The 19,371-nt window shown below is 43.0% G+C and overlaps 1 protein-coding gene across 1 annotated transcript in view; it reads left to right on the top strand.

Annotated features, from left to right (window-relative positions):
• The window catches only part of mei4 (meiosis-specific, MEI4 homolog (S. cerevisiae)), a 49,702-nt gene that overhangs the window by 10,781 nt on the left and 19,550 nt on the right, over nucleotides 1-19,371 (top strand). The window contains exon 2 of the mRNA XM_020657240.3: nucleotides 4,017-4,148. Coding sequence (XP_020512896.2) covers nucleotides 4,017-4,148 — 132 coding nt within the window. The remainder of the gene's footprint in view (nucleotides 1-4,016; nucleotides 4,149-19,371) is intronic.

The raw sequence follows: 19,371 nt of genomic DNA, 5'->3' as shown, positions 1-19,371 counted from the left end.
GGCAGACTCAGAGGGCAGAACAAACACCTAGCTGTGGGAGTGTCACCCACCTGGGGGAGGGGCTACTGCCCTTTGTGATGTCATGAAGGGAAAATCTCCAAACGGCCTGTTTGAGCACACATTTTCTGAAAAGTGGAGCAGGCAGAAGACTGAGAGGATGGACTTTTCTCATCATCGGGAGGTTTGAAGACAGACTAGAGACACATGTTAGAGTTAGAGGAACATGGTGAAGTGGATTTTGTATAATATGGGACCTTTAAAGAACTTTATATAACATATTACTAACCAGAAGCTGCCCTGAGAGAAAGAGAGGGAACACATCCTAAGTTGCAAAAATACGTCACTGAGTGTTCAGGAGTTTACCTGCACGTTTTGGCATTTAAAAACAAAGAAATTACCCAATAGCAGATGCCTAGGACTTCTGTTTTCGTTGCTGTGGTATTGAATTAAAATGATTTGATTTTAACTAGAATCATATTGAAATTGAACGTTCTGTATTACATCATTCCTATTGATATCTGACTTCTGCAGCAGAGGCATCACGATAAATATGTCGATCTAACAAAAATCTGAAAAAAATCACAATTTAGCAGCTACAGCTGGGGAACATTTGGGAATCTCCCTCAAGTGTAGATTAATAGTGCAGCATTATTGGAAACGGCGAATGGACGATGTAAAGTCAATCTTCCTTTGATACTTCAGTGAGTCTCCATTGTTTTTCATCTCTTCTCTTAAAACCTCAGCGAGCTCGTCAAACAAAGAAAGCGTCTGAACGAGTCCTCTACAAGTGTCAGCAGAGTGCTCACAGGCTGAGTGTGTCCCATCTCGAGGAGAAAAGCCGACGGCAGGCCTCTGCCTTTAGAGCCGCTCACCTCCACGAGGAGAGCTTCTCCTTTCTGAGTCAGATCCTCAGACACACCTGGAGGAGTCGTCACGGTCGAGGAGGAAGGAGATTGTCCGGGGGTGAAGAGCCCAGACGATGAAATTGCAGATCCTAAATCCCAAGTGGCCTCGTTCAAATGTCACTCTCTCTCTCTCTGTGTTCAGCTGCAGACATAGTTCATGTAATAACCTTTCAGAGAGGGGACGAGTTTAGTGTCTCACACCTGCCTCACCATACCGTGTAGCCTCTTGGCTTGTGACCTTTTATTACTGTACATGACATCTATCTCAAATCATGTGTTTAAAAACCTTTAACTGAACGCTGAAGTACGCCTTTCATCACCTTCTTTTTGAAGATATATCGCTTTGGCTGTGGGGCCGCTGTGCCTCAGTGTAAACTGCACGACTAGCGATGTGCAGCCAGGCTGAAATTCACCTCGACTAGCACCGTAGCATTAGGTCATCAAAATGAGGTTGAAGATGACGCCTTAGAATACAGCTGCAAAAAGAAAGTAGTCTAAACAAGATCATGCCCCGCCCCCGCTGGAGGTCTGTTTGTCAAAGGGTTTATCCAGGTGTTACAAATGGTTTAAACATAAAGATATATTGAAGGTCATTAGTCCGCTCACAGTCAGATCTAATTTACTGGAAGTAACATATTTTCTAAGTCCAAGAAAAAGCAGCAATAACTCAAAAAAAGAAAGAGAAGAGAGACTAAAAAAAAACGCCCACCTCCTCACAGACACATCCGATAAAAGCTCCCTCTCCCGATCTTTGGCTCTGAAGCTAGAATACCTGGATCTGTTGACCTGAGAGGTCAGAGAGAGAGAGTCAGGAATACACCGAGGAGCTGAAACCAAAGCTTGAGTGCTTTTTAGACATTTGTAGAAATTCTTTTTTTAAATTCAGAGTCCACTCAAACATTTTATTCTCTGTTTGGCCTCTTCAAAGACATTTTGAGGTCACTAAAATGAAGACTTTTTAAACAGCCTCCTACCATGAAGACTTCAGTTTCTGTTTAACTGTTCGGACATCACAGACGGAGACTTTTGGGGTCAGTGGTGAGAATCTTAATTTGTGCATCCTTCAGCTATAACAATATCAATCAAGCAATCTTTATTTGTACAGCGCCGATTCATAACAGATGTTATCTCAAGACGCTTCAAAAACACAGCAGGTCCAGGCCGTACTCTTTGTAAGTAAAGACCCAACATGAAACCAGCATGAGCACAGCACGAGAACGATCCACTGAAAATCAAACCGTTTTTCTTTTTCATTTTTCAAACTAGTTCTAACAAAATGAAACCTGCAGAGGATCGTTCAGACAGCTGTCGCTCTGTTTGTCACGATTAACAGGGAGATGCTGCTCATTAACTCCAGTGATAAACCCGAGGGTTGTTACTGACAGATTCACGCCAGGCTACAGGATTAAATTAGACATTGTCCATATGAGCAGAGGGAGCAACTTGGGGTTAAGTGTCTTGGCCAAGGACACATCGGACCCAATATTTCATGCCTTTATTTTTTGCACAAAATGATGAAGAGTAGTATTGATAAGAGTGTTGATAATTATCTGTGTCCATCAGCAGTGTTGGTGTTGATAAAATCCTAACGACAGTCGTCCCTACTAAGTAAGAAACTGGTCTCTTTAGGCTGAAGAGAGGGCCTCATCAATCTCCAGCCAGAGACGATCTGTTTTGGGGAAACTGAACAACAACCTCCTCCCTTCAGTTGTTTCAAATTATGAATTCATCTGTTGATAGGATAATCAGACAGACAATTTCCCATAATGTCCTCATATCATGCAGCCCTGGGGCAATCAGCAGCAGAGGCATTACCAAACAAATTGAATTCTGTGATCTGTTTTTTCTCTCATCCCCCCTCTCTCTTTATCCCTGAAGAAAACAACCAATCACGCCCATCGGATCAGCTTTAAACATCCCTTTCTGCACTTCACAGTCCGGACTGAAAAGGCAGCAATGGTCAAAACGCCCTTGAGCCAAATCATTTTTTCCTCAGCTGCAGCCGTGGAGCCTGCCTGCTGGCAGCACAACAGAGGGAGCCATGTTTGGCTGCAGAAAATCTGAAAAACGGAGTGAATATGAATCAGCCTGTTGTTGAATATGAGCGTGCATGTTAAACAAAAGCCCTCGCGGATCAGAAAAATTAAAACCTGCAGGAGCGGCTCACTGAGTGCTGGCTGTGTTTGACTTCAGGATGTAGCAACCAAAAAACTGTGTCTACCAATATTTCATATTCTTCCTTCAGTCGACAAACCCCCAGAGGCAAACCAACACTGAATGTATCTACACGGTTAGTTGTGTGTGTCACCGCCTGATTTCTCATCTTTTTCTGTTCCATGGAGCTCCATTGTTTTTCAAAATCTATGAAAACAAATCAGTTAGCCACAAACACACACTGTCATTTATTTTGACTCAGTCCAACATACACTTCACTGCTGCCAGAATAACCTCACTAAAGCACGAGTCCATGTCGATAAATCCGCCGCTTAAAATAGTCCCTCATCTTTTTAGTTTTGGGATTTCCGTTTGACAAAACAAGACCTTTGATAAAGTCTTTGGCCATGTTTACACAACAACAACGATCTCAGCCGAAAAACCTCTTCTTGCAATTTGGCTGCTCGTTTATACAAAAGCATTTTGGGTGACGCAAGGTTTGAAAACGAGTTCCAGAGTGCAAACTTTAAAAACTGCATCGTTTTTGTGATAACTGGCAATCTGCAGTTCCTCTAAAAAGTTATACTTTTTGCACATGTGCATTACAGGTCCAGTCAATGGTCATGCACAAGTAGTTGGACTACAACAACAATGGCGGACTCCTGAGTAAAGTTTTTGAAAATGTCAACTGGCATGACTCCTGGCTGACTTTTTAGTTGTTTGGTTGAGGTTGGCAAAACTAGATTCGAACTAAGATCCTGATAACACTCTTGTAATGTTGAATACATGTCTTGAGGGGTCAGTCTTACTTTCAATGCAAACTTATTGAAGTGTGTGACTGGTAGAATAAGAATCAAAGGATGTACAGATTTTTGTCTTGTTGATGTTACGTTTGGTAAAAAGGCGGTTCTTAAGTCTTTGTATCAGTGAAATAATGTTTTTTTTCCCTCCCTCCAGCTCCAGGCTGCAGAGAAGCTGATGGAGTACCTGATCACGCTGGGAAGTTGCAGCATGTCAAAGTCCTTTCTCATCCGTCACATCCTCTCTGAAATCAGCTCAGTGGCTGATCAGCTCTGGCAGGCCTTCCAGGTAAATACCCCCCAGCGGCTCTCCACACGTGCTCCTGCATTTACATCGGCCTCTTCATCTCTGTCTGCTGCTCTTCTCTCTGGGCAGCGGTTGATCCCTCTCTCAGGATTCTATTCTGTTTCTGTAGTTTTAGAGTTTTAGACACAACTTCCAAAGCAGGTTGAAAATGTAATGTTTCATATAAACAGAAAGTTAGCCTTGAAATTAGGGCTGGTTTTATTTTTGGGCTTTTTGTGCCTTTAATGGAGAGATAGGACAGTGGATAGAGTTGGAAATCAGGGAAAGAGAGAGGGGAATGACATGAGGGAAAGGAGCCACAGGTGGGATTTGAACCCGGGCCGCCCGCTTGGAGGACCATTGCCTCGATACATGGGGCGCGCACACTAACCATTGCGCCACCAGCGCCCCAGGCTGGGAGGTTTTGGTGAAATATTTGATCACACAAATGTTTGGGAGCTCATGTCACCCATCGGTTTCTGACTTTTGAAACCGATGATGGCTGACAAACCGTTACACCGCGCCCACCTGTCAATCAGGTCAGCTACACGCCTTATTGTGAATAACTCTTATCCTTCATCAAATCAAAACTGATGAGTCATCAAAACATTCACCCCCCGTACAGTGTGTGTCCATCCAGACATGAGCTAATCACACCTATTTGGTTTTTTGAACCAGGCTGTAAACATGTTCATCTCTGCTGTAAAAACAGGCTTTTTAGAATGGGTGTGTATGTGACTTCCTGTGCTTCTGCAGCCAGCCTCTAGTGGACACTCCAGGAACCGCAGGATTGTCCAACCTTTCTTATGTCTTTCACAGAAACATACACTTTCCCCCCGCCAGCTTAAACAATGCTTATTCAGTGAGCTGCAGTCTGTCCTTCAAGTGCAAGAAAAAAAAGGGAGGTAAACTTGTTGCTATGTCTTCCCACTGTTTCAGAGGTAGAGCAATAATGTCCTGTTTATCAGTGATGTTTGCGATCTTCTGTCTAGAGGGTTTTAGCAACAAGCGCTGATCAAATCAAAACGTTTTATTCTCATACTCTTGTTTCATTTCAACTTCTCTGCTTCTATGAAGTCGGCCTTTGTGCACGGCTCCAGGTACAAACAGTTTGCCCTATTGACTTGTTTTCCACGGCCACTTCTGCACCAACACGATCAATACTGCGTCCTACCTGTTGCTTGTTTGCTATGTATTCAAACGTCTCCCAGCGGCTCGGACGGCCACCTGACCCACAGGCTGGGCGAGAGCTGGACAAAAAAGTAGAGCTGAGTGTAAGAACACTGGGGGTTCTTGGAAATGGAAATGTGTGAAACAGAAAAGGATACAGATGATTTCCCCCCTTCACCCCTCCTGCTGAGCTCCCCTCCTACTCAGCGGGGTCGGTCATGCTCACTTGTGCGTGTTTTCTCCACCTCAAGAGAGCCTCTCGAGGCAGCTGATGCCAGAAAGAGGATTTTATCAACACTGCATTTTTTTTAAGGGCCAAGTTAAAGAGAGAAAAAAAAAATAGCTGAACCCACCATTCACTGGAGATTCTGACAATGCAAAACAGCCTTGTGCTGCCAGCGAGCCATTGTCTCCAACAAACCGAGCTGTTATGGGTTTCTGAGAACAAGAATCTGAAGGCTGAATCCTTCTGGAACTGTCAGAAAAACAGCAGAGCTACGTCATCGACCTCAGTGCTTCTGGTTAAACTGTCCCAGTGAACAGAAATTAACCAACGTGTAGGCGCAGACCTCTGCTTGACATTTCTGAGGCCCACTGGGGTCTTCCTAATATCAGAAATGTAATTTGGTACTTGTAAAAACCAAACAATATCGATACTTGATACCACAGAATTACACAAATACACTGGTGAGATTTTTAGAGACGTTGCTCAGGACAGTGAAACGCATTAAAGACGCTCATGCTCTAAAATATGGGTGCACATAAATCACATGCATTCCAAATATAAATTATTTTTGAGACTTTCTTTTAAGATGGTGGGAGGTAATGTTGGGTTGGTAGCCCGTCACCTCAAAAGAGCAGTAGAGGAAACACTGTTTTATTAGTGCATTCAGGAATCAAAGTTCTCCGTCGCTACGATGGATTTCCATTAGTTTCCCAATGGTGATGATATTTTGTCAGAGTTCATCAGACAGAAAAAGTCGAGGAGAGTGGAATTTATATGATGTGGTGCACTGCCCGTAAAGTCTCCCTGTAAACACCACCTGCTGGCCATTAGAAAGAATGCAGGTTTGCACATTTGCAAACTTCATATCAGCCACCACACAAATCTGGTGTCTGACTTTGGTGCTTGCCCTTGAAGCCATCAGTGGCCAATTGAAATGTGTCAGAGTCCACCCCCCCACCACTCATCTTTATTCTTTCAAGGCCAGAGACGGGACAAAGAGATTGCTTTTGAAGACTCGTTGTGTTTGAACAATCAGTCACTGGATGATCTTATTTGCTTGGAGCTCCATGCCTGCTGCTGTCTCCGGTTGGTTCGGCCCGGTGCTGGAGGAGGTCCCAGGGGGAGAGTCTATGCCTCCCATTATGTAAAACCGTGTAGCTGACTACATCTATATTCACATTAACATTTTACGCTCTTAGCTCCAGAGTGAATGATAATGAGTCCAACTTCTGATCCTTCACCCCCTTCTATCACCACCACTGGAAGCAGAATGTGGAAGTTGAGTTTTCTGAGTTTAACTCGAGAGAGTAGAAAGTTTAGAAGCACCCGAGTCCTTGTTGGCAAACAAGAACATTTAAAACACGGATATTACAAGTGCAGGATTTGTCCACTGGCATGCTCATCCTAAGTTACAGAAATAAAACAAAAACATTAACGGTGGAGTCAGTGAATGTTTGTAGCAGTTTGTAAACACAACAAACTGGGCCCCTCCTGCTGGGAGTTGATGTTTTAAATAGTTGTGAAAGTGGCAACAAAAGACTGGAGAAGGTTGTGAAATGCTAAAAGAAAACACCTTTTGGAACATCTCAAAGTGAATGTTTGAATGTTAATTGTCAACAGATTTGTCACATTTTTGGGTATAAATGTCCAAACTTTTTAGGAAATGGGGATATAATTGTTTGGATCCAACATAATAAAAGTTTTAACTAAGTGTGTTTGGGAGTGTTTGCATGAAGAAAAACTCTACTTTTTACTGTTTTATATTTTATATTTATGTTTTATATTTTAGATTGTTTATTTTCCCGATCAGACACGGAGCGAGGAAGATGAGGGTACAAGATATGATCTGTAGGAGGCTAAAATACAGGGAATATCTTACATTTGGAAAAGAGCGGCGGTGACGTCAACAGAGCCGTTCTGAAAAGTTGAAAGATTTTCAAGTTTAGCGCTCGGAGTGGCTAAAACGCCAGGTGGACATGGGGCCTTAGGCAGCTGTAGACCAGCAGCTCCTGTGTTCTGTGAAGTTAGGTATCAGTTTTAGTGAATGTAGTTTGGTGGCTTTGAAAAAAAGCCATGCTACATTTTGTTTCTGGCTCGGAACCAACAAAGACCAAAAACAAGTTGGCCTGCAGGGATCCTTTCTGTAACGTTGTCAGACACTCAGAACAACAATCTGATCCTGTCAGGGACTGAAACAACTTGTTTTAATGGACCTGCTTTGATTGGGCACATTTGCCCCCGAGGATTGTGAAGCAGCTCATTTTGCTGCATGAATCAGTCAACTGGAGCATTTCTAAAAATGTTCACAAACATAGACCCCAAAATATGTAAAGATAGGGCCCAGCTTTTTAAAATGCTAGCAATATCCTTTTGTGAGGTAGCGCACAATAACATCACACTGAGAGTCACTTTGCAGAGGACCTTTTGGGACTCCACAAAAACCCTCTGGGAGTTCCTTGTCCCCTGTTTGAAAACCAGCGAGCTCGGCAGCTTCCACACTGACTGTGAGCTTTAATATACTCCCCAGGCTGAGCCGAGGCCATGAACAGACCCCCACCTCAGCTCTTTGTCAGCAGCAGCAGACTCCTGCCCCACATTCAATCACAGTGAAATGTATTCCCAGCATGGAGGTTTTCCTTTGTGTGGAGAGGTGTCATGGCTGTGACATATGAGAAGTGAGCGAGGGTTCCTCCGCCGGCCTTTTGTTCACTCACCAGGCTCCTGATTTTTTGTTATTCAATGTCAGGACCAACACGACTTTAAAAAGGGAGCGCACACTTGTTGAAACGAGGACATCATTTGGTGACTGAATTGTTTGGCTTCAAGGGGAGACTAAGCATTTAAAGTTGTATCCGCTGGTTTGAAAAGTGTGAACAGAACCAAAAGGAAGATTTCTTTCCTTGCAGATAATGTGTTAAAGAACAATTTTAGAAACTGAATATGAACAAAATCCATCAGCAGACTGTGAACAGTTCATGCTCATAATAAGCACCCTGTATAGGCCATATATGTGTGTGTGTGTGTGTGTGTGTGTGTGTGTGTGTGTGTGTGTGTGTGTGTGTGTGTGTGTGTGTGTGTGTGTGTGTGCAAATCAATGGCAACCATGGTAACAAGCATGTGCGTCACCACGTAGATTCACCTGATCTGAACTGTGAGTGTTGGATCGGGTGCTGGTATCCTGATCTGAACTTTGGCGGTTCATCAGGTCCATTAGAAAGTGTTGAACTGTACAAGATGTTCAATCTGTCTGCACCTGTTTCTCATCATCTGTAACATACAGTCCATCTGCTCTCTTAGGATTCAAATAGTGCTCCTTAAGTAACGGCAGAAAGCTGAATTTGGTTGTGTATTTTTTGCTGCTTCAAATGTACAGTTTGTTCCATATTGTCCTCATGTTCCCATTTCATGTTGTCAGTGTGTGAAACCTAAAGAGCAGCTTTGCATTATTTGCAACTTAAAATCTTCTTCCTGAAACGTTCAGCAGCTGTCTCTTTAAGGCCCGCCTCCCCACGTGCCCACTCTCTTCCGATTGGCCAGCTCTCCTGGCTGAACCCTGCAGGGCTTCCTGGGGAGGGCCGCTCTTGAAATCGGACTTGGTCTGAAAACCGGTCTCGAGACCACCTTTTGAAGGGTCATGGTTACCTCTCAAAAGCATTTTTACTCAGTCTTGTCTCGGTCTCAGACTGGACGGACTCCAGATTTAATATCGAGACCGGACAAGACCACCACCTCTTTCTAAAAGAATAAATAACTTCAATTCTTTTGTAGTTTGATTTTTATCCCCCGGTTACGGCCGCAACCTTCCCGGTGTTACGGTCTAAGAGTGTGACACGCCACCTGCACCCAAGATGAGGATTTGTCAGAGATATTTATGGTCTTGGTCTTCTCTCAGTCTCACCCTGCTTTGGTCTTGATCTCGGTCTTGGAGCTTTCTGGTCTCAGGTATGTCTTGGTCTCGGTTAGTGTGGTCTTGACTACAACACCAGTGAACACAGAGTTAAGAACAACAAAACCAGAAGGAGTTTGACTTCGTTTTTTAGTCAAGGATATTAAAGGACTATATATTTGATATCTGTGTTTTGTATATTTTTACCTTTAATGCAACTCAACACGACCGTCTTTGTGACACTTTAGTAAATGGAAAGACATGAAAGTGGGTTTTTATTTACAGTAAATCCTCAAGTTCTTTGGTTCATATAGAACTAAAGAACTCGAGGATTTAATGGCTCTGAAGATGCATTGGTAATGATAAATGAAGTAATAGAAACTGTCCAATCAGTGGAGAACATGTTGTCTTTGAGGTTGCTTTTAAGAAGTAGGCCTTAAATTAATTACCCAGAAGCTTAAAGTCAACTTTACAGTTTTGATTTCATAGTGTGGACTGAGTGAACACACCCGCAGCTTGTTAAGAGTATTTTCAGCATTGGCCAAGGCAGGTTCAGCCTTTTAACAATTTAGCTAACCAGCATGTGCAGACATGCCTGCAGCAGCCCTGCAGCAGCACATCTGAGAGCAGCGGATAAAATGCCTGAGCTGCTAGAAAGACCCTGCTCTGAGCAATAACAGCTATTGGTTTTTTTTCTTCTTTAGCACTCAGACGTCAATTTCAGTATCGTTTTTTTGAGGCGTGTGCGTCATCAGGTATGTATTCTCATCTCTGTTCCTGGTGAACAACATTGATTACAGCCATAAGAAAAAGGCCATTAGTCATACTAACTGCAAATTGAAAAAAAGTCTGTGCATTCTTCTGAAGGTGAAGTAGCCTCGGTTCGAGACTTCCTCTGTTGGCTGATTTTCATAAAAACTCAGGGACGTTCATTGTGTCTCTCCTTGAAAAATGTGATCATCTACTTTTGCTTTATTCTCCTGATTGATAATGACACACTGTGTCTGAACGATGCTCTGCCATTTACCTCGGTCAGCAGGTGATTTGAATGCACTGTGCGTCTGGCGGGCTTCACCACTAACAATAAAAACTGATGTACAGAGAGGTACTTGTTGCTGAAAAATGCCGAGCATCAAAAACAATGTTTGATTATATGTAAATCTCAAGGGGATAAAGTTAAAAATGCTTTCATCATCTGTATTTCTCCCAGCTCAGTTCTACAAAACAGCCTGCTACTCTTAGAAAGTTACGGCAAAAACTCAGTCTCCCTGAAAAAGTTCATGTCTGCACCGGGCACTAAACCCAGCAAGGTGAAGTCAGTAATACTCACCTGTCTGTCAGCGGTTGATTTCTGTAAAGGCGGGGTAAATACCACAAGATATGCAGGCCAGATTTACCCGACTCTCCCGCTTCAAATGAAGTGTGTAAGGGCTGGATCTTTTGATGTTTCTGAATATGATCTTTTCAGATTTTACTCAGCTTGTAGAGAGCTGATAGCAGAGTGCATCTTAAGGGGAACAAATGGACTTTCCAATCCGAGGGAAAAATGTTCTTTGGCCTTAAAAAAACAAACAGATCACCAAAGTCATTTTTGAGATGCAGATTATGACGGTCACTGTCTGCCTCCCTTATTTCTAGAGGAATTGGTTCGTCCAATTCAGAACACCAGGGCCTGTTGTTAAATACATGTTTCACTTTATAGATATAGAATGATAATAAATAATAGCTTTATTTATATAGCATCTTTAAAAACAAATGTATACAAAGTGCAACATGACAACAGAACAGAGATCAACAGAGAGGGCAAAATTGTAAAAATGCAAATAACAGGAATAATATAGATTCAACAGGCAGGTATGGAGAGGCAGTTCAGTACAGTGAAGGAAAATTAGATTAAAATAAACCAGGAGAGAACAACATTCAAATTGAGGGAGAGTGGGACGACATTACATCACAGGCTGTAAACACAGAATGAAGACAAAAAGAATAAATGAATGAAGCAACAGAGAGCTAAAAGAGTTAAACCATAAAAGGAGTAGGAATTTAAAAAAAACTAAGAGCAGTAAAATGAATACAGGAAGGGATACATTTAAAGAAGAGAAAAATAAAAAGGTTAAAATCAATAAAATTGATAAAAGGAAGGGATAGATCTTTAAAGGAAAAATCAAATAAAATATAAAGTCTATAAAAGTGAGTTTTATGAAGTGATTTAAAAGATGCCACTGACTATATAGCTCACATTAGGCAATGTTAGTCCTCCGGCCCTTCGTCTTCTGCGATGTCTTACAGCCTGCACCATCTGCAAAAAAAGAAACACACACATTCTGCTCTCGACGTTTAACTAAATGTATTTTAGAAATGCACAGTTTCTGCCTTTCTCAAAATGTCTTAATTTGGGTTCTTCTGCAGTTCAAGTTCATTTTGTTCCAACCTTAATCATCCTTTGAACCATGAACCCCGTATTGTGTCGTGTTCTGACCCATAAGCTTTTATATGGCTACCATCAAACTCCTGAGTAGTGGTTATATTATCATTACTGTATGTCTATTCATCAGCACACACCACCTGCCTCAGACCCCCTCTCCCCTCCTCCAGCTGGTGGTTAAGAGAGCAGATCGCCTCCATCTGTGCAGAACTCAGCTGAGCTGACTCAGGCCTTCTCGTCCCAGAGGTTAGAGGACGGGCGATGATGGTTGAAGGGCTTTGTGTCATGTTCACACATCATCACACCTCTCTCGTGTTACCATTCGCGTCATAGCAGGGGAGACCTCTCCGGGCCCCTCGGAGTGTTTGCCTGCACTCACATTCAGGACGACGGGATAACAAGGAAGGCAGCTCGAAGAAGGTTTTCACGCTTATTCAATGTATGTTACACATTATAATGGCTGTAAAAGAGCATAGCTAGTGGCTTTATTTTGCATTGTTTGTAGTTTCTCTTTGTTTCAGTGCAAAAGTGCTGCAAAGTCCAAATATTTTGTAATGGTTTGTTGTTTCTCTTTTCTTTGTTTAAATCATTTCCTTTTAGTTTGGTGGAAAAAAGGCTGCAAATTCAGAAATGATGTAAATTTAAAAAAACACACACAAGTACAAATATGGAAATGTTACAGTGTTACAATTCACTGAGCAGACGCTTTTATCCAAAGCAACTTACATCATAGAGTAGGTACAACACTAATCCATTCATACACCGCCACAGTAGCAGCGGGAGCAATGTGGGGTTAAGTGTCTTGCCCAAGGACACATCGGACATGTTGCTCAGCTGGGGATCGAACCCTCAACCTTTCGGTTGGGTTCTTCTGCAGTTCAAGTTCATTTTGCCCCTCAACCTTTCAACCCTCAACCATTTTGCCCCTCAACCTTTCGATTGAGAGGCGACGACTCTACCAGCTGAGCCAAAGCCGCCCATTACAGAAATGCACTGCAAATACAAAGAACATGTATCCCCAAAGGCTTAACAAGCATTAAAAATAAACCAATGACCCGTGGTCTCAGACTTGGAGGGGCTGACTCTCATCCCACCTGCTTCACACTTGTCTGCAAAATACCCCAATGCCTGCTGGGTAGGTCAGTCTCCCCTGGGCTTGGCCATGAGTTCCTGTCAATGAAAATCTCATGTATTAAAAGTGTATCATCAGTTCCCTGTCTGCACTATCCTTCCAATCATGTACCCTCAGATTCACTTCAAGGCAAATTTAAGCACGACGTATGGCGGCACTCTGGGCACGTTGCCTAGCGATGTAGCATCAACTTGTTGGGCGTGAGAGTGAGTGGAAGTTGACAGCCGTCCAATTATTCAGTTAGCTAGCTCAACTCAAAAACAACTAACATGACAGAAGGCATAACGATGCATCATTTTCAACCAGAGTCGATGGAATATTATTTTCTCAAATTCAAAGTAGAAGCTTAGCCTCTCCAAAGAAGAGCGATTTGAAACAGAATTTCAAGACCGCAGAAATGTTACAAGATAGATCCCTGCTATTCAACTGTATGAACCCAGACAGTTCAGAAGTTTAAAGACCAGTTAGTAACGCAGCAGTCAGTGTTCACCAAGCCTAGCACCAATGGTAAGACTGTGACAATATCATCACCAGTTGAATTCCTGCTAAATGTATTGCCTTAAAGCATGGAAAAGTGTCTACCCTGTCAGAGGTACTTTCTATAAACACGAGGGGTTTTGTGTGCATTATTTGACAGACTCAGGTAAAAGGTGGTGGAGGTGTTACAGTCAGCAACAGGTTTCTGAGGCCACTCTTCCTGTCTGACATACATCCTCAGAGAGGTTGCAGCCGGGTGCCTCTGTCCTTGGAGCAGCGCAGCATACAGATAAGCTGTGCCATCTGGGCGCTGCGTTGTTCTGTCAGAGGGCGTGACAGTCAGCGACACACAGCAAACATCCTCAGCCCCTCAGGACAGAGCCAACACAAAACCCAGCAATAACACTGAACCAGTGGGCAGTGGAAATGTGGCTCTGATGCCATTACTATGCACCCTCAGCTGTCACTGTCCCCGTGTCTGCTTTTCATGCAAACTGTGGTTGGTCAATGGCTCGCTGTCTTATCTTCACCCCACGTTTTTGAACTGATGTACTGCAGAGGACGGTACGTGTATGAAGAAGAAAAATACACAAGATCACATTTTGATCCTGTTCAACAAGAAATAAAAGAAGACAAATTTGATTATATACTTTAATAACTGGGAATAAAGTGCTAATCTAAAAGAGGCGTTGACAATTAGAGTCATTATGTATAGCTGAAAATAATTATTTAATAACTTATAATTTTCATGACTATCTTTGACTCATTTCACACAGGTTGTGTTTTAAAAAAAAAGATGAGATGAGCGGTATTTTTAATGACTTGCTATTTAAAGGAGCAGTATGTGACTCTGACACCTAGTGTTTAAAATGGGTCTGTAAACCTTTCTGTGTTCTAACCTCTCTCCAGTGTTCAAAAGCATCTCCAATATTGATCCTAGTTTGAGCACGTTTCTGCTCGTGGAGCTTATTAGAAACATGCAGAGGCTTTTTAGGTCGGGTACAATCACTTCTATCTGAACCACTTCTCTTGACCGCTTCCATCGCTGCAACACCTGTTGACCTGATAACTGCTCTCATATCTGACAAACCGAGGGGCGTCCAAAACGGCCGTGTGGGGGTGTGTCTTAAAAGCGCCTACCTTCTCTGGTCCAAACAAATCCAGAGCATTCAGGAGCAGAATCTAAAGTTAGAAGGAGGACATACTGGCTGCTGCATTGTTGTCAGAGAAGCCAGCACTTCAACATAGCATGTTTCCTTAATGATCAGAGAGTAAGATACCTTTATCATCTCACTCTCTACACATCTCACTGATTGGACCTTTCATTTGTAAACTTCTGATTTAAAAAAGAGAGCAGAAACCCTCGGAACAGATTAATCACTCAAATGGTAAAACCACATAATTTGGTGTTGACCTGGGAATGGTTACTGCAATATGACTAATTGTGTTTGGCTGAAGCTACCTGTGAAATTTCCACAGTTTTTAATTTGCTGTAATTCTTATTAATACAGCTAGTAAGAAATTGGAAGATGGCCTAAACTTTATTCAACGTATGAAACAATTGATTAATCAAGAAATAAACATGATACTTTGTGCTTCTCCTGGCTGGATTTCCTTTGAGTTATTACAAGTTCCCTGTTAGCAGACGATGTGGTGGCTTTCCTAGATCACCGTCTTATCATCGCTTCTTTTGGCATGAGATCCTGAAACTCCCCCGTGTTATCGTCTTCATTAGAACGAGCTGATGAGCCTCATATCTGTCCGGAGTCCAGGCTGAGTTCTGTTAATGATGTAAAGTTTGTTTTTGGGATGTCTAATCTGGCTTTTGGGTGAGTTTACAGAACATGCAGAGTTTAGCGGTGGCAGCAGAGCCAGAGGTAATGAACATCACAGCTGATGCTTGTAAAGGACGGTGCCAGTTCAATTTGCACCCTCTGGCTTTGCGGCTTTCAGTCAACGCTCAGGGAATATTTTTCTGGAGTACATCACCTTTCATTTCTGCGTATTAGAAGCCGCCCCCCCCCCCCCCCTTGACTTTCAAATCCATTTTTTCAGAGCGCTTGATGCCTGATAGTTTCTCTGCCTCCGAAGAGATGAATCTATTCTCAGAAATAGTAAGTCTAATGGAGCTGCTCTGTCCGTGTGAGTGGGGGTGATAGGAGGTGTGAGACGAGCCGGCGTGCAGATAGATGACATTATCATAGAGTTGAATTCATGTACCTTAAAGCTAAATTCCCCTGGTCCTCACATGTAGCTGCAGAAGGTTGAAGTCGCTGTTTTCAGGACATGGGAGAGAAATCTAAATCCTCGAGTCACTGTAATCTGACCCTTTTGTGAATCTGCTTTTTTAAGAGCAAAATGACGAGACGCTGAGGGATATATGCTGTGTTGGATTGCTCCATGGAGTATCAGGTTTTCCACAGAAATGTCGGGTCTTGCAGTTTGTTTTGCAGAGGCATGCTGAGGTTTGGGGCTTTTTAAGGTGACAGTGCAGAGAGAAGTCAATTAGAAGTTCTAATGTGAAATCTTCCCACCTGGGGGGAGATGTTGCAGGTAGAGCCTGACTAATATTTTCACAGGGTTTAAAGTATCTTGGCCAGATCTCCAGAATGAGGCTGTGAGGGGAAATTAAAATAACACAATGTGGGAATTTGTTCTGGGTGTGGTATGTGTGTGAGTAACGCAGCTCTCACTCTCACTCATACCAACTTTAGAAGCCAATCAGAAGCAGAGCAAGGCAACACTGGATGTAGGGATGTTGTGCTAGCATTTTAAGTTTGGCTCAAAATGGAAAACAGATTCATGAAACCTGGTGAAGATGTCATAGCAGTTCACAGAGGACGTTAACAAGTGACGCTGGGCGTGGTTAGAAGACACTAGTCGAGACCGGAAGCTGTTTGGCAGATGTTGCTGTAAATTGAAGGAACTAGGCGCTTGTTTGTGGACGGTGAGTTTAAGGAAGCTATATGCACCATTGGTCAGGGCCCTGGGTTCTGGTCTTGCTGGGCCCTGGACACTTGGCCACTTTGCCCGGCTGCCGTACATTTTCCCCCTTACATCAATTATTTGTCTTTTGTTTCAGGGCCATGAAAAGCCAGCAAAATGTGTTCTGATCTTCATCTAAGTCTCAACTCTAGACAAACACAGTCTGCTTAAACTAATACAACACAAATAATGACATGTTTTCATGTTTTTGTTGAACACAACATGTAAACATTCACAGTGCAGGGTGGAAAAAGTATGTGAACCCCTAGGCTAATGACTTCTCCAAGAGCCAATTGGAGTCAGGAGTCAGCCAACCTGGAGTCCAATCAATGAGACGAGATTGGAGGTGTTGGTTAAAGCTGCCCTGCCCTATAAAAAAACACACTTACGTTTTGAGTTTGGTACTCTCAAGAAGCATTGCCTGATGTGAACCATACCTCGAACAAAAGAGCTCTCAGAAGACCTACGATTAAGAATTGTTGACTTGCATAAAGCTGGAAAGGGTTACAAAAGACTCTCTAAAAGCCTCGACGTTCATCAGTCCACGGGAAGACAAATTAGACAGCACTACCGGCAAAACATCCTGTGGACAGATGAAACCAAAGTTGAGTTGTTTGGAAGGAACACACAACACTGTGTGGAGAAAAAAAGGCACAGCACACCAACATCAAAACCTCATCCCAACTGTGAAGTATGGTGGAGGGGGCATCGTGGTTTGGGGCTGCTTTGCTGCGTCAGGGCCTGGACAGATTGCTATCATCGACGGAAAAATGAATTCCCAAGTTTATCAAGGCAGGAAAACTTAAGACCATCTGTCCACCAATTGAAGCTCAACAAAAGATGGGTGATGCAACAGGACAACGACCCAAAGCACAGAAGTAAATCAACAACAGAATGGCTTCAACAGAAGAAAATACGCCTTCTGGAGTGGCCCAGTCAGAGTCCTGACCTCAACCCGATAGAGATGCTGTGGCATGACCTCAAGAGAGCGATTCACACCAGACATCCCAAGAATATTGCTGAACTGAAACAGTTTTGTAAAGAGGAATGGTCCAACATTCCTCCTGACCGATGTGCAGGTCTGATCTGCAACTACAGGAAACGTTTGGTTGAGGTTATTGCTGCCAAAGGAGGGTCAACAAGTTATTAAATCCAAGGGTTCACATACTTTTTCCACCCTGCACTGTGAATGTTTACATGTTGTGTTCAACAAAAACATGAAAACATATAATTGTTTGTGTGGTGTTAGTTTAAGCAGACTGTGTTTGTCTATTGTTGTGACTTAGATGAAGATCAGAACACATTTTATGGCCAATTTATGCAGAAAAATAAGAAATTCCAAAGGGTTCACATACTTTTTCTTGCAACTGTATGTGTGCCTAGCACTGGTTTGGTCGCAGGGATTATTGTGGGGTTCTCACTCAAGGACATGTTGACACCTGGACAGGTGCAGCGAGGGATCGACCACCGACCCTGATATTAGAGGACAATCACCCGTCTTCCTGCTGAGCCACAGCAGGTAGAGCCATCGTCCATCTGTCCCGTTTGAGAAAAGTCAAGGTGGAATAAACACATCATTATATTAGAAGAATTAAAAGACAACAACCTGGTCAGTTTAATCCATCTGCTGATGTTGTGTAGTGTCTGTCAGGCACCGTGCAATATGTGGATTTACACTATTTACACTAATAATAATAATAATAAAAGCAGTGAGATAAATCTGAACTACATTTATGTCTTGGTTTTCGTCAGACTCCTTTGTAACTTTTCTGGAATAAAAATGTGATTTTTACTGTCATAGTTATTGACCGTTTAATAAAAAATAACTCTGCAACAGCTTACATGACCATCTCTCCTTCTCACGCAAGTTAAAACCTACTTCCCCACTGACTTCTAAAACTGTCCATAGCTTTCACCTTTCATGGAGACACTCTCAGTGTTGGGGAGGAGCATCGTCCGTATGAAATGAGAACAAACTGGACAAGCTCGTTTTTATTGCGTTTTTAAGGCTCTGTAGGCAAATTCCCCCAGGGGCTACAAAGGTTCTCCACTCTGTCTTTGGTAAAACAAAAAGTTTTGTGCTCTATCATCTTGCCCTGAGCTTCAGAGACTGCCAAAGTTACATAGTGCTGAAAACAGGCGACCGGGGGGTGCTCTGTGGACACGAGAGAAAGACGCCACTCTCCCATTAGATCGACTTTCAAACTACTATTTTAAGTTACTTTTGGGCCGTTTTGGAGTTATTACAGCTGAAGAGAGACAGGAAATGTTGGGAGGAGAGAGCAGGGGGATGACACGCAGCAAAGGGCTGACGTCGGACTCGAACCCATGGTCGCTGTGGCGAGTTCCATGGACTCCACACATGGGACGTGCGACACAACTGCCAGGCCACCTTCATGGATACTTTAACTCCTTTCGATGTTGAGTTTTCTAAAAACCAAGATGCTTCAGTTTGACTTTCACGAGTGAATAAATCTACTGGCATTGAAAGTGCTGATTTTTCAGCAGTCACTCGAATGCAGCAATTACCTGTGTTAGTCATCACGTCTGTTTGACATGTAAATGTTTCCTGTGGAAGAGGTACAAAGCCATCAGACTGCACTGCATATGACTGCATATGGTGTGTGTATGAAAGTATCCAGAGTAACGTGAAAAACAAATCGTACTAAACCGGGCCTGTTCCCTGCCAACATGATTTGTTGGTGTGTCTGGTCTGCGTTCAGTCCGTAAAGCTGTGTAATGTTCACACAGACTGTCCATGAGGATTACAAACAGCCCCCCCCTCAGCTCCAGTTCCTACAAAAAGCTTCGTCAGTGCCTCTCTGCTTCTTTTTATCCTTACTCACCAGCTCTGCACCCGTCCTCGGGGGAGACAGAAATCCAATAACACACCTTCACAGGGGAACAAAAAAACCTCTGTGATGA

The sequence above is a fragment of the Labrus bergylta genome, chromosome 15 (genome assembly GCF_963930695.1).
Source record: "Labrus bergylta chromosome 15, fLabBer1.1, whole genome shotgun sequence".
Taxonomy (NCBI): Eukaryota; Metazoa; Chordata; class Actinopteri; order Labriformes; family Labridae; genus Labrus; species Labrus bergylta.
This window is presented reverse-complemented; position numbering and strand designations above follow the sequence as displayed.